The 15186-nt window shown below is 40.8% G+C and overlaps 3 protein-coding genes across 8 annotated transcripts; all 3 read left to right on the forward strand.

The window, feature by feature from the left end:
* Nucleotides 1-679: 679 nt before the first annotated feature.
* LOC108228882 lies at nucleotides 680-2680 on the forward strand. Of its 5 annotated transcripts, none has more exons than XM_017404515.3 (4): nucleotides 681-807; nucleotides 1130-1234; nucleotides 1327-1927; nucleotides 2194-2680. In XM_017404515.3, exons 3-4 carry the CDS (start codon nucleotides 1345-1347, stop codon nucleotides 2217-2219), a joined length of 609 nt encoding a protein of 202 aa, XP_017260004.1. In that variant the 5' UTR covers nucleotides 681-807; nucleotides 1130-1234; nucleotides 1327-1344; the 3' UTR covers nucleotides 2220-2680. The 5 variants fall into 5 exon arrangements, with proteins under 5 accessions (XP_017260001.1, XP_017260004.1, XP_017260003.1 ...); XM_017404514.3 differs by lacking the exon at nucleotides 2194-2680 and adding an exon at nucleotides 915-993 and having other exon boundaries at nucleotides 763-807; nucleotides 1327-2187; XM_017404512.3 differs by lacking the exon at nucleotides 2194-2680 and having other exon boundaries at nucleotides 680-807; nucleotides 1327-2187.
* A 1236-nt stretch (nucleotides 2681-3916) lies between these two features.
* On the forward strand, nucleotides 3917-10264 carry LOC108228885 (growth/differentiation factor 8-like). Its single transcript, XM_017404517.3, has 3 exons — nucleotides 3917-4684; nucleotides 5579-5955; nucleotides 7300-10264. The coding sequence occupies exons 1-3, from the start codon at nucleotides 4366-4368 to the stop codon at nucleotides 7678-7680; spliced, it is 1077 nt and encodes a 358-aa protein (XP_017260006.1). The 5' UTR covers nucleotides 3917-4365; the 3' UTR covers nucleotides 7681-10264.
* Nucleotides 10265-11397: 1133 nt separating this feature from the next.
* On the forward strand, nucleotides 11398-14626 carry LOC108228884 (signal transducer and activator of transcription 1-like). 2 transcript variants are annotated; one of them, XM_017404516.3, is made up of 8 exons: nucleotides 11398-11521; nucleotides 12929-13189; nucleotides 13464-13608; nucleotides 13686-13781; nucleotides 13870-13956; nucleotides 14047-14125; nucleotides 14209-14300; nucleotides 14399-14626. In XM_017404516.3, exons 2-8 carry the CDS (start codon nucleotides 13062-13064, stop codon nucleotides 14609-14611), a joined length of 840 nt encoding a protein of 279 aa, XP_017260005.2. In that variant the 5' UTR covers nucleotides 11398-11521; nucleotides 12929-13061; the 3' UTR covers nucleotides 14612-14626. The 2 variants fall into 2 exon arrangements, with proteins under 2 accessions (XP_017260005.2, XP_024859121.1); XM_025003353.2 differs by having other exon boundaries at nucleotides 11404-11521; nucleotides 13042-13189.
* Nucleotides 14627-15186: the final 560 nt, after the last annotated feature.

A 15186-nucleotide genomic window follows, 5' to 3' on the forward strand; every position in this document is an offset into this window, starting at 1 on the left:
GACACAAGTCCACTGTCTAACAGGACACGTATGGACACCTGTCCACTGTCTGAGGACAGGAGGACATCATCAGTAACTTTCACCAGTGTTGTTTCTGCTATGATGAGCTCTAAACCCTGACTGAAACTCCTCAAACAGGTTATTTCTGTCCAGATGTTCAAACAACTGATCTGAAACTATTTTCTGGAGAATCTTTGAGAGGACTGGGAGATCAGATACAGATCTATAATTGGCTACTGAATCAAGATCAGGTTTCTTAATTAAAAGGTTTAATTACAGCAACCTTAAAGCTCTGTGGTACCTAACCAGTCATTAAAGGCAGACTGATTAGATCCAACATGAGGACTTTAATTAGTGGAAATACCTCTTTAGCCTGGTTGGGATGGGAACCAGCAGACATGTTGATGGTTTGGAACATGGATTGTGAAGCTTTTATTTTTGACAATTCAGAGCTCAGCAGGACAAAAACAGTCCAAACACAAATCAGGTTCTAGTGACACTTCTAAAGCTGCTTCATTTGATTATGCAGATAAAGGTGCTTTATGAATCTGTTATAACCTTTATGATTATAAAGGTTTGGTTGCTTATGAACCGTAGATAGTCATTATTTAAAACTGGAGCAGAACAGAAGTACAGCCGTCTGCTGTTGTGAGTATAAACCCTCTAAAGGCAACGCCTCTCGGTGCATTTATACCTGCAGTGACTCACAGAGACAAGAATCCAGTTGTGCAGGAAAGGAGTAATTAAATATAGCGCATCCTCTCCGCACCGTCAGAAGGAAGACTTGCTGACTCCTGTTCAGATCATGTAAGTGTGCTTTATTTTCTTTTCAAAAAACAGCTTTGCTTTCCATCTTTAGACCAACTTAAAAATATACCATATTCTGCAGTTTGACATTAGTTTATCTCTGTTAGAGGTCGGGACTCTTGGTCATCTCTCTGGTAACAACTTTTACCATCAAACAGCTGCCAAGACATGAACAGAAATCCAAAGGTTTTCTTTGAAACTTGAATACTGCCAGAAAAATAAAGACTTTTGATGTAAAAACCTATAAAATTTAAGAAATAGGTTGTATGTTGGTGCAGCATACAGAACTGTAAAGCCTATAATTGTCTCTGTGTCTCGTCAGACTGGTTCAACTGAAACATCAGTGGCCAACGCCTTCCTGTCTTTCAGTACAAAGTGAATCCTAAAGGATCCTAAAAACTGAAAGACATGTTCAGCACAAGCTCAGGTAAGACACATAAACCATACAAATGTCATCTCTTTTAGATAAAAAGAAAGTTTTAAAATTGATCGTCCTCTCTCTGATTGGTGGTCCTATAGACCAGCACCCTTCAGGCTATGACCTGGGCCCCCAGCCAGGAGACAAGAAGCCTCATGGGGGTCATGATCGCCCTAAAGACCATGGCTCCCACTCAGGAGACCAGCGGTCTCATGGGGGTGATAGGGATCATGATCGCCCTAAAGACCATGGCTCCCACTCAGGAGACCAGCGGTCTCATGGGGGTGATGGGGGTCATGATCACCCTGAAGACCAAAGAAAGGATGATTACTATGGAGGAGAGAAGGACCATGGGGATAGACGTCATCACGATGACCGTGATCGCCAAAGGGACAGGCAAAGTCCCGACCGCAGTGGAGGTGACCACAGCCCTCGTCGGCAGAGGAACCGAGGTGAAAGTCCTGAAGGAGGCCGCAGATGCAGCAAAGAACGTAAAGGAAGCAAAGAACGTAGACACCGCAGTGGCAGCGGCAGCGGCAGCGGCAGCGGCAGTGACAGCGATGGCGAACGCCGTCATGGAAAACATGGGCACAAACATAAGCATGGTCATGGTCACGGTCACGGTCATGGTCATGGGCGTGGTCATGGTCATGGGCGTGGTCATGGGCGTGGTCACGGGAAAGGTGGTGGACACTGGTAGAGGTGAGATTCAAAGTTTAATAATTGTGTATTAAACCTCCTAAATGTCTGGTTTTCTGTTGGTTTTTTGGACTGAAATGGGCGGGGTCCAGAGGGAAATGATGTCATACTTTTCTGAACCAATCAACAAGTAGCTACAGGAGACCTTTAGGGCAAATCATGTGACAAATGCCGATCAAACCCAGCAGAACGAGTTTTACACCTTTAAACCAGTTGACATAGTTTTATTTGAAAAACTAAACATTTGTTTTTGTCGTTTTGTCTTGCAGGCAGATTGTGCTTTGAAAAGAGATGAAAGAAACTTCTAAAAGTATTCTGCTTTGTGTTGACAGCGACCTGTAGTATAACTCTACTTCTTTAACGTCACCCTACCAAATTAAAGTTTTAATACTTGATCAACTCTGTCACTGAACTGTCTGCATGAAACTGATTTTTGGTCTATGAAATAAAGTGAAACAGCTCTTTAGTTTGTGCTGCAGATTTATAAAATGTAAACATCACATTACTGATTTAACATGAATAAAATGTGTTTTTTGTGGACAGACAGGAAAAACACATTTGGTGCTAATCCAAAACGTACCTAATTCCTTTCAAATTTTGACATTAATTAAAAGTGTTTAAAAGGAGAAAAGAGGATGTTGTGGCACAATTTTCTGCTTTGACTCAACCCATTAACTATAAACACAGATCAGGCTGACAAACCTGAAGTTGTTTGTATTTTTAACAGAAAATAAAGACATTTAACATTTTAAAGCTTTCTGTATTTGAGAATGCAGTTGTTTATTTTGCCCTGGGTGGCGTCTGTCAGGCTGACAGTTGCCAAACAAAAGAGTTTCCTGTTTGCTCTGCAGCCACACCTTCAGGTGGAGGCTCAGTGCCAGCTCAGGTGACAGGTGTGGGAGCATTTCAGCTCCACCCACAGGGCCTTTAAAGGGAGGATGAAGGGTTGTAGATAAAGGGTTTAAAAGAACCAACTGAATAAGGAACATTTACATCTTTATTCTTGTGGAGAAATACAGCTTCTGTTTTATGCAAACATCTGCATTCATGTTTGAATCAGAGATTCCTAAAGTTTATTGAACAAGTTGTTTCTGTCTTTCATCAAATAAACATCACCTAATTAGCTCTTTGAATGTTAAAGAGTAGTCCAATCTGAGCAGCAGCAGATTTAATCATTTGTGCAAAATATAAGCTCTCAGAAATAAAGATGGGCAGAGGTTCACTAGTCTGTGAAAAACTGCATCAGAAACCTCTGAGGTCAAAGGTCAAGGCTGGTTCTGGTTCTGGTTCTTCTCAGGAACACTGTCTGTAAACACAGTTCACCGTGCCGTCCACAGATGCTGCTTAAAGCTCTATCAGGCAAAGAAGAAGCCAGATGTGAACAGATGTGTCTCCTCTGGACCAAACAGGAGAACTGTTCTGAGGTCAGATGGGTCCAAACCATCCAGCCTGTTAGCAGCTCACAGCTCAAAAGCCTAATTAATAAAATGAATACAGTAATTCCAGGTTTTCATTCAAAGGAGGGTCACTGAAAATGTTGTAAGACAAAAGAAAATGAATTTAAAAAACAATTTTACTAATTTAAATTTAATTAAAAGTCATTAAAATGAGAATTGGACAACAAGTTAACACAACTGGAGCCTCTGGTTCATATTTGTGCCTTAAAAGCTGCTGATGGATGAGGAGGTGGGGCATTCAAGGCCAGCCAAGGTGTGGGAATTTACCAGGGAGGGGTGCCATCTGAGGGCATCAAAATCATCCTGAAGATGATGTGAAATATATTTTGTGTTTTGGGGAAAAAGCAGCGGCCAAACTTTGTGAGAGCAAAGATTCTGTGATCTGTTCAAACCAAAGACAAAAAAATGTTTTAATGGCAATGATTCCCAAAGTTGGGGTCAGGATCCCAATGTGGGCCACCCAACACCAAGTAGGGGTCCTTAGATAATCTTCAGATATCAAGTTACAATTAAAAAAACATTTTCACCATAATTGTTACAGAGAATTGAAAGACAAGTCATTTAATGATTTAAAACATAGAAAAATGGATGCTAAGACTGTTTGTGTTGCCATTATGTCCTTATTTAATCAGATCATCAGCACCTTTAGATATTTAAGCAGCCAACAGATGGGGTCACACACCTTTGTCACTGTTATTTTATGGGTTGGAAGCTGAAAAGTTTGGGAACCACTGCTCTAGAGGATTCGGTTGATCTTTTGTGTGGAAGACATTCTGTAAAAACTGTACCATAAAGTTTAAAATTCCTTTCTTAATGTATAAAAACAACCTGAACTCGTGTTCAGGAAAAATCTTTTCCGTCCTGCTGCCTCTTTAAATGTTACTTCCAGATTAAAGAGGAAAAAAATGATTTCACAGCCAATCATAAACTCCTGAGTTGAGCTTCAGTTCGGAGCCACAGCGCTCAGTCCTTCCTCCCTGCAGCATGCTGCTCCTCTTCCTCTTCCTCTCCGCCGGCTTCGCCATGGAGATGAACCAGACCTCCAAGCTGCTGGCGGACAGCCTGGAGCAGTGCTCGGCCTGCGACTTCCGGGAGCACAGCAAGCTGCTGAGGCTCCACAGCATCAAGTCTCAGATCCTCAGCATCCTGCGGCTGGAGCAGGCGCCCAACATCAGCCGGGACATGATCCGCCAGCTCATCCCCAAAGCGCCGCCTCTGACGCAGCTGCTGGACCAGTACGACCCGCGGGTGGAGGACGAGGAGCACGCCACGACCGAGACCATCATCACCATGGCAACCAAACGTAACTCCGCTTTATTCCGCTATTTTCTGACCCGGCGTGTCTGCTTCAGCTCTGCGCGTAAAACCGCGGAGTCCGTGCGTAAAGTTGGGTTTTCAGCAGGCTGGCAGGAAAAAAGATGACAACTGAGGTTTTTTGTTTCTTTTGTTTTTAAAGATGTAAACCTGTGCTACAAAACTGACAAACATGTCTGCATTTAATTAATAATAGGAACATTTTTTGTAAGATTTTGGAAAACTGAATGTTTTCTGTTTTATAAATTATTTTTCTTGAATCTATAAAGTCTACAATTTCAAAGCTATTTTAAGTTTTAAAATCAGCAAATGTGGTCTCGTGCACTAAATGCACCGAGACTAAAATCTGGAGAGCAAAAATCCGGAAAAACAGAAAATAGAAAATGAGCCATTAGTTGTGTTTGGGGACAGGAAACACTTCATGATGTGCACCTGCGCTTCAGTCTGGATAAAATGACCCCCCATCCTGCTGATTCTTCAAGAGCCCCGCAAGAAACATGTCGGAAAATATCCTCTATATTATTGCATTTCAAATCAAAAACCAGACTCTTAACTGTCAACAGCTGCTGGTTGGAGGAGCACAGTCCAATAAAGGAAACTTTTTTTTGGTCACAAGGCGCCGGAAGTACGTTTTCAACCCGTTTCTGCTCACAAAACAACAGTCATTCAACTCATTTACAGACCTTCAGTTTTAGTTTATTGCCTCTCTGAGATAAATGGACATTTTGTGATGCAGATCTGCCCGGAGAGCGCCCCCTGGTGGACACCAGATTCTCAGGGTTTCAGAGTTTTGTGAAAATATTTATTTACCGACATGCTCCTCGCGCGGTTCCGCAGATTTCTGTACAAATTAAGGGGATTTAAATGTGAGTGTTTATTCCAGAGAACCCCCCCTCCCGGGACGAGCTGTCCTCCTGCTGCCTGTTCAGCCTCAGCCCGAAGATCCAACCCAAGAACATCCTGAGCGCGCAGCTGTGGGTCCACCTGCGCCCCGCCAGCACCGTCACCACCGTCTTCCTGCAGATCTCCCGCCTCAAACCCGGCAGGGAGGGGAACCACACCCGGGTCCGGGTCCGGGTCCGATCCCTGAAGATCGACACCGAGACCGGGTCCAGCTCCTGGCAGAGCGTCGACATCAAGTCCCTGCTGCAGGCCTGGCTGCGTCAGCCCGAAACCAACTACGGGTTGGAGATCAACGCCCTCAGCCCCAAAGGAGAAGATCTGGCTGTGACCTCAGCAGAGCCTGGAGAGGAGGGATTGGTGAGCAGAGCTCCAGAAGCTTTTTATCTCAGAAGAATCCCACGGTTCAAGGGGGGAAATAATGATTCAGGTGTTTATTTAAAAAGAAATCCGTTTGAAACTAAACTGCCAGAAACATTTAGGCTTTTTTTCCCCAAACTCATGAGTCACTGGAAATGTAGTTATTTCCTGCTGTAAGAAGCATGTGTGAAATATTTAATTAAATATTTGAATAATAAAGACCAGTGTTCAAAGAAGTCAGAGTTACTGTTTTCCCACAAGAAGCAGCTGAAACTAATTTAATTTTAACTCCTTTAAAAACCAAACATATGGAAATAAACTTTACTTTTCCCTCTAAATGTTCTGAATCCATTTGATGGAAATGCTTTAAAAACGAGAATAACTTTAATCTGCTGAACAAACATTCTTAAGATAAACAGATTTAAATTATTTTCAACAAGTTTAAACTATTTTTTACTCAGAAACATTGATTTATGACTCACTCAATGTTTGAAAAACTGCTACTATAAAAAGAAAACTGAATTAGAAACATTTTATTTAAAGCTCATTCTGTGACCATTTAATAAAAAATTATGATAAATCCAAACATATTCTTTAAAAATGTTGAGTAAAATTTTAGGTCCCAATTATATAAACATTAAATAATAATATTCAAACTGTGGCAGAAACCTTAGATTGTCACAGTGTGGTGTTTTTAGTCAGTAAGTTGCTGTTGTTTTCTGTTCCTGCTCAGTTACTCTGTCGGGGCGCGCTCACCTGTCAGCAGCTGTAATCAGCACACCTGTCCTCGATCAGCACTCACCTGCTCAGAGTCAGAGCCTCACATTTAACTCCTCTCAGTCCCGGGTTTCCTCTCCTGCAGCCCCTGGTTGTTTGTTCCTTTCATAAAGAAAAAAAACAAAGATTTTTTGGATTCGGCCCACCTGCTGTCACCTTATAGTCCTGCAGCCTAAAACCAACATTTTTACTCAGACTTTATTTGCAGATTAGCCATGATGATGGGTTAAAGAATTTGCTTGAATTTATCAGATAATTTGAACAAAAGACAAATAATCTTTTCTTATTTTGTTCTCCTGAAGTTTTTACTTTCAATACTTAATAAAACACCAGTAACAGAAACTATTTGTTTCATTTTAAACAGCTGAAGAAAAGTTCTCCTCTGACTGAACCGTTTGACTCATTATCTACATCTGGGGAGAATTATGTTCCCGTCATGTTCAGCTGAAGTTATTAAACGTGTTAATTACTCCAGACATCTGCAGGAATACTGAAAGCATGATTTTAATGTCAGTGACCTAAAGGTCGTTTAGGACCTCCTTGTGATGTGGTTTCTTTCTTTCCCAGCAACCGTTCATCGAGGTGAAGATCCTGGACAGCTCGAAGAGGACCCGCCGGGACTCCGGTCTGAACTGCGACGAGGAGTCCTCGGAGACTCGCTGCTGTCGGTACCCGCTCACCGTCGACTTCGAGGAGTTCGGCTGGGACTGGATCATCGCCCCCAAGCGCTACCGGGCCAACTACTGCTCAGGGGAGTGCGAGTCCCTGTACCTGCAGCAGTATCCTCACGCTCACCTGGTGAACAAGGCCAACCCGCGGGGCACCACGGGGCCCTGCTGCACGCCCACCAAGATGTCCCCCATCAACATGCTCTACTTCAACCGCAAAGAGCAGATCATCTACGGAAAGATCCCCTCCATGGTGGTGGACCACTGCGGCTGCTCCTGATTCAGCAGCCTGCAGGAAAACTCCTGAAATGATGAGGAAACTAAAATTTATACCAACTCACAGCAGCAGTTTTATAAGTCGGAGCATGGATTTGAGCCTGAAGACCCCTCAGGTCTGTTCAGGTTTTGACCTTTTTAGACGTCTTAAAAATGGGAAATATCAAATTTAACACAAGAGGTTCGGCTTTTATGGTGATAAAATGTCCCCAAAAACCTTATAAATCAGCCCACTGCAGGTGTGAGACACGATGACATTAGGAAGGACCAAACTGAACAACTAGAACAGGTTGACTAAAAGTTTATATAAAACACTTGTGTGTTTGTCATTTCTGCCACTAGGGGGCAGAAGAAGCAATCTGTAAACCAACAGAAATATTTTCTTCTTGTTTCCGATGAATGAAAACTTCATTTATACCAATCCAGCATAAACAGAGGATGTAACTCAAGAATTATTCTCCTTAATCTTTGGTTTCCGCCTCCACCTGTTGGAAATGTTTTGAACTTTAGCTGCTTTGTGCTTGCTGACGAGTCGAGTTTTGTTTGTTTTCTGCTGTGGAGTTTGAATTCAGTGTCTTTTTTTTAGAGGAATTACTTGAAATCTGGCCTCTTGCTGCATGCAGTAAAGACAAAAACAAAACAAGCTACTTTTGAAGTATTTTGAAATATGACCTGTTCTTAAAATTACTGAAATTTCCGAACGATGCAGTTCCACAGCTGAACAGTAGAGGCAGCATTTTGAGGCGCAGTAACTAGAATATCTTTTTTTTATCTGAACAAAATTAGTTTTTAAAGAAGGATTGTTGTTTTTCTTGTGGGTAATTTTTTCTTTTCTGAAGCTTGTGAAGCTTTGGAAGCTTCTACTCAAAATATTAGTTGTAAATAAATATGTTTGAGGTTTGACTCAAGTGATGCACCTTAAAGTGAGTAATTACAAGACTAATTCTTTGTACTTATGATTCACTTAACTTGTTTTTTTTTCTGGTAATGTGTGTTAAATGATATGTCTTTGGGTAAAAAAACCTGCTGTTCTTCCTTGTTTGCACATCCAGCGTGGTGTTGAAGCTCCAAACGTCAGGACATTTCGTATTCTTTCACCAGAAGAGAGCAAAGAGATGAAGCAGGACTTGTATAATCTCTGCTGAAGAATCTAATAGATGGATGGACTCCTGCTGGCTCTTGTCCTGTTTTATCAAACCGTGTCCTGATTTGAGCCTTGACCCGAGCAATCCCTGCAGGGCGCCCTCGGCGTCGGCTTTTATTTTAACAAACACGAACCGACTGACACATCAGCCGACCTCTGCTACAGCATCGGTCTGCAAAGAAAAAAAAGCTTTTTAAAGAACGATGCAGTTGTTTTTGCTCAGTTCTGAGGTTTTGATCATGTGTGTCGATGTGATGGGTTGTGTGGTTTGTTGTCAGCTTGCAGAAACAGGATTTAAACTGAAAAAATGCTCCAAAAGCTAATTTTCAATTTTTTATGCTAAATATGTATAGCATTACCTATTTTGGGATTTTAGAAAATCATTTTATGTATTAAACAAAAACACTGTGTGTAAATAACATAAATAAGTAAATTAATGGACTTGGCAACCAGGTCTGAGATGCAAAGCCAATAAAAATGGTTTCAAATGCAATATCATTAATGGCCACTAGGGGCAGATTTTAGTTCTTTATGAGCATCTTTCATAAAATTCTAAATAAGTATTCTTTATATTTTGGATATTTTTTAATCATTAAATTAAGATGAAGTATTTTGCCCCTACAGCAGCTTGGGGTGTCCTATTTCTTCTCGTGATGTCGGGGTGTGCTCCTCAAACAGACATTTTTTCTACGAGCGCACCTGAAAAGATGGGGTAACGGTTGTGTTAGCAAAGAAACTGACAAAAATAAAAATAATTTCTAACTTTAAAATACTTTAACGGTGGATGTTTATCACATCCAACCATTTTAACTCTGATAGATTTTGGTGGTCTGTCAGTTTTCAATAACAAACATAAAAAAATGGCCTCCACCTGTTAGGATTTCAAATTTAGAGCCAGGATACCACTCAGAAATGAGATTCAGCTAAAGATATGACTCTGTTTGAAAAAATACTAGTTAATAGGTGTTAGTATTTACCTTTTTGTTTAAATTCGGTCACTTTTGGGCTAAAAAATGTCAACATTTTACTGTAATATAGCACCACCTGGTGGCGACCAGAGGAACTGCAGCTGAGTGCTTCACAGCCTTCAGCTTCAAATGTTGTTGGTTTGTAAAAAACAGTTTTAAAAATGTAATCTGTCCCTTTCAGAGAGCATTAACAGGCAGTAAAGTTGGAGCTGAATCAGGCAGCGTTTCAGTGCCAGAGAGGAAACTGTGATCTCAGAGGGACGCCTCGTCCCCATCTGAGCAGATGTCCTGATTGTTGACGTCTTCGTGGGGGTTTCTGACCCAAAACGTTTTGTCCTGTTGGAACTGAGCGGCAACGAGGCAACGCTTCACATGTCATCTTAATTAGATTTCTCCTTTAATTTAGATTTTACGCTTTGGTAAAACAAATCAAACATCACTTTAAGACAGAAATCATCTTCTAGATGCTCTGATTTTAAAACAAGAAAACAATCAGGACAGATTCAATTAAATGACTTATTCCTGTATGTTCTGAGCTGTTCTGGAGGTTTGCAAGGTTTGTTTTGATTTTAACTTTATTTTTAAAGTTTAGGAAAGTGTTGGCTCTGTGTTTGTAAAAAGCAAAGATTAAATAAAGCTGCTGAATTAAAAGATGAGCAAATAAATGTATTTATTAGTTTTTAATGACTATTAAAGCCATCAGAAGAAAATATAGTTTTTTATATGTGTTAATAGCTTGCTGCTTTAAGATCATTTATTTTATATTTAACAACTTTTTAAAGAAACGTGGTTTGATGCAAATTAAAGCCTTGATGAATTTGTTTTGTTTTACTCTCATTTTCCACTAAATGTCCTAAAAACCCCAGTGAAGAAGTAAAACTTTAAGTCAGGAGGGTTCATGGTCTGATTTACTGAACTGTTACTTTGGAAAGCTGCAGCTTTTAAACTAAAGTTTTTATGAACAAATAGTGATAAAAGTGCAGTTAAATGCAAATTATTGTTTGCATGACCTCTTCTTTAATTGCGTTTTATAGATTAAAGTTAAACAAATAAATTAGTGATTTATGGTTTTCTTTTAACTTTGAGTGATTATAAAGTAAAGCAATAATTACTTTTTTATCGACTGAATATCGTTAATTGTACTTAATGAGTATGTTATTATTATAATTAAAGTTTATTCTCATTTTAATCCACAGCTCAACAAAGTATATTTCGTTTTGTGCAGAAATGTCAAAGTTTGTAAGTTTCAGTTTCAGTTTTGTCTTTTAGGGCCTCTTTCTCTGAAAACACGTGACCCCTCCTGCTCTTCTGTCTGCTGTATTTCCTCCCCCCCAAAATGCACAAATCATCCTATGTTTTTTTTACTTTTAAATCTCTTTTAAATACAATATGGCTGATTGAAAATCTACATTATGGTAAAATGCCTTTTAATTCTTATGTTTATGGTCATAAAGGGACATTTCGGAGACAAACAGTTTGTTTTTCTTAGTCATTTTGGAGAGTTTGCATATAGGCGGAATAGCCACCTGTGATTGGCTATCACACAGAAGAGGCGGGAGCTTGCAGTGGATTCTAAGCTGTGATTGGCTGATAAGGTGATTACGTAGCAGTCGCAGTGTTACATCCATAGGAGAGAGCTGTTTAGCCGACAGACGGAAACTGGCACCAGGAAAAGCTTTCAAGCGTTAAAACTAAAGTCACTTAAGAGTCTGCAGGCTTCCTCAAAGTAAAAGGTGGGTTTACTTACCTGTTTACCACGTAACCAGCATGTTTTATGCTCGCTTTTTGTTTTATTTTTAACAAGAACAAAACAGTCGGCTAAGCTAATCGACAAAAATCATTATAAACAACTTAAACGGCACATTAAAAGCTGTTTTTCTGCTCTTGTTGACTCGGTTTTATGGTTTTGTGGTTGACAATCAGCTGTGTTTGTACTATAAATTAAAGTTTTTTCTCGCACGTTGTCCGTCACCGCCCACTACAACAAAACCAACACAGAAACTATAAACAAACTGTTAAAACAAGCCGGTTTATAGGTAATACCAGATCAATTATACATGAGCCGAATTATCCATCAGAACACTGCCATGTAGGTAAAACATTAACAAATATGTCTATTATTAGGGCTGTTTGGCTGTACACCAAGATTTCCTAAAAAGGCAAAAATCTAAATAAAGTTTGGTCAAAACAACAAACAGTGGATTATAGTGATAACCTGAGCATCCAGGTTAAAAACCCAAATTCATGTCAGTGTGATATAAATGTTATTACAAATCCATTACAAAACAAGTGCAAATATTATGTTTTTATTTGCTTATTCAAACCCAGATCTTTGATAGTTATGAGTTACTGAGAATGTGTTCATGTTGTTGTTTGGTCTGAAGATTGTTTGTGAGGAAAATGAAACTTAACTCATCCTCTTTTGTTGTTGAAGGTGTGTGAGTATCACCTGGCTGAATGATGAAGGTTTAATAAATATATATTATATATATTTGTGTCTCAAAGTATTTGTAATCTTATCCTACAGAAAGTGTCGCTCTGATCCATTTAAGATGTTTAAACAGTTTTTCTCTGAGTCAGCACTTCTGATTTCCTTCACTGTCGTGTTGCCAGAAAAGAATAAACATCCTCACCTTTGACCTCTGATGCATGCAGGCAGGAAGCAGAAAGATTCCTGAATTGCTCAGATTACTTTAATATTTGGGAATTTAGCACTCCGAGGCGAACTTAGCTTTTACAAACAGAGCTGATAGAAATGTCAGATTTATTTATGATCATTTAATTTATTACTCACACGAGGAAACGTCGCCAAAAAGCTTTTAATTCAGCTGAAATGTTTTCATTAAGGTTGCTGAGGGATGAACTTACGAATAAATCTAGTTTGAATATTAAGAATTATAAATATTTGACAATAAAATGATCATAAATAAAAAGTCCTCAGCATGAGGCAGACTTGTTTTGGTTGCTGTGTTTAACGACACATAATCCAATTTAATTAGTAATTTAATTTGATTCAAATAACATATTTTATCACATGTATGGTAAAACGTGTTTTTATGATACTGTGATCTGTGCTGTTACGTGTGGCTTTCTGAAACCTCTTTAAATACAGATTAAACCCACTGTTCTCCTGTTCTCAGGTACTTCCTGACAGGTTTTCCTGGTTGTGAATTCATGAATTTGCTCTGATTGGTTTGCTCCTGAGCTGAGCTGATCTGAGGTTTGAATCCTGACCGCCTGAGTTGTCGTGCAGCTGCTCGTGTTGACCAGAAGATGGCGCAGTGGTTACAGCTGTCCATGTTGGACTGTAAGTACCTGGAGCAGGTGGATCAGCTGTACGATGACTCCTTCCCAATGGACATCCGGCAGTATCTGAGCAAGTGGATCGAGAGCATCGACTGGTGAGAAGGCAGACATTATTAGTATTATTAGTATTTACTGGGAAAAACACGAATCGTTACATCTCGTCATGATTAAGATAAAATAATCTCAATATATTCAGTGCACCACTTGTTATTCTTTATCTCATTCATGAACGGTTTTAGTTGAGCAGGTACCGGTGGGGATTTGATGCTAAAACATTTAGTTTATAAAGGTTCAGAGGACAATGTTTGGCTGTGGGAAGGTGTCACTTTTTATTTGGAGCTGTAAACTCCTGTCTCTGGACCCGCTCAGGGACGTGACGGCGGCACAGGACTCTCTGGCCACCGTCCGGTTTCACGACCTGCTGGTTCAGCTGGACGACCAGCACAGCCGCTTCACCCTGGACAACAACTTCCTGCAGCAGCACAACTTCCGGAAGATCAAGAGGAACCTGCAGGTCAGACCCCGGACTGAGTCTGAGCGGGTAAAAGCTTCTGAGCTGGAAGTCTAAAAGCAGAGCGCTTGTCTCTCCAGGACCGGTTCCAGGAGGACCCCGTCCACATGGCCATGATCATTGCCAGAAACCTGAAGGAGGAGCAGAAGATCTTGGCCAACGCGAAGGATGCTGAGGTCAAATCTGCAGCTTGGCCTGCTGTTCTGAAGCTGTTTGTTTGGGTTTAATGTTAAACAGAAGGTAAAATAACGCGTGTCCCTGCAGGGGGAGAGTGAGGGGACGGTGTCTGCGATGGTGGTGGAGAAGCAGAAGCTCGACAACAAAGTGAAGGAAATGAAAGAAAAAGTTCAGGTGAAACAAACGCAGCGTACAGCCGAGACTTCGGGTTCTAACCTGCCCTCCGTCACCCCATCATTAAAGGTGACGTTCTGTTTCTTTCAGTTCATGGATCAGTACCTGAAGAGCTTGGAGGACCTGCAGGACGAGTACGACTTCAAACTGAACACGCTGAAGAACAGGGGTAAGACCTCGTACAGAAGAAGGAACAGAAAATGACATAAAGTCTGCTAATTTGCAGCTGAAGGTGATCTTGGGTTTGTGCAGAGAATGACGTGAACGGCATGTCGGTGAAGGAGCTGGAGATGGAGAAGATGGTTATCAACAGGATGTGTCTGGAGCTGAAAGCCAAACGTCACGTGAGATTATTAACCTTTACAAGAAGACGTTGAGTTCAGCTGTTCGTACCAGACGTTAGGAGAGGTTAGATGCTCATGTGACCTCGTCTGTGTGCCAGGACGTAGTCAGCTACCTGAACGACGTCCTGAACGTCACTCAGGGGTTGATATCAGACCTGATCTCCGAGGAGCTGCCGGAGTGGAAGCAGCGGCAGCAGATTGCGTGCATCGGCGGTCCGCCCAACGCCTGCGTGGACCAGCTGCAGAACTGGTGGGAGGCTCGTCTGATACCAGAAATTTATTCTGCTCTGTCACATTACCAAGAAATCTGAGACTTGAGATGGAAATTTCATCTCCAGCAGTAACAGAAAGCAGCGCATGATTGACCTCTCTGATCCTGCAGAAAAACTTTATATCTTGTTTTTATTATTAAGAGTTTAAAGTTGCAGAATAATTCACAAATCTTGATAAAGCTGTAGCTTCTACATCATATAGAGCCTGAAATAACTAAAACATCTCTAAACTTCTAAATTTAATTAATCTGCAGGAACCAGTTTCCACCAGCAGAGGGCAGAGTTTTAATACTAACACTGTCATAGAAATATATTTATATAAAATATACCAGACAGATGTGTTTGACATCAGTTTAAAAAACAACATTAAATTATTGGAGCTCTAAACCCGGTCCTGTTAGGAGCTCTAAACCCGGTCCTGTTGAAGCTCTAAACCCGGTCCTGTTGAAGCTCTAAACCCGGTCCTGTTAGGAGCTCTAAACCCGGTCCTGTTAGGAGCTCTAAACCCGGTCCTGTTGAAGCTCTAAACCCGGTCCTGTTAGGAGCTCTAAACCTGGTCCTGTTAGGAGCTCTAAACCTGGTCCTGTTAGGAGCTCTAAACCTGGTCCTGTTAG

Source organism: Kryptolebias marmoratus, linkage group LG23 (assembly GCF_001649575.2).
Source record: "Kryptolebias marmoratus isolate JLee-2015 linkage group LG23, ASM164957v2, whole genome shotgun sequence".
Classification (NCBI taxonomy): domain Eukaryota; kingdom Metazoa; phylum Chordata; class Actinopteri; order Cyprinodontiformes; family Rivulidae; genus Kryptolebias; species Kryptolebias marmoratus.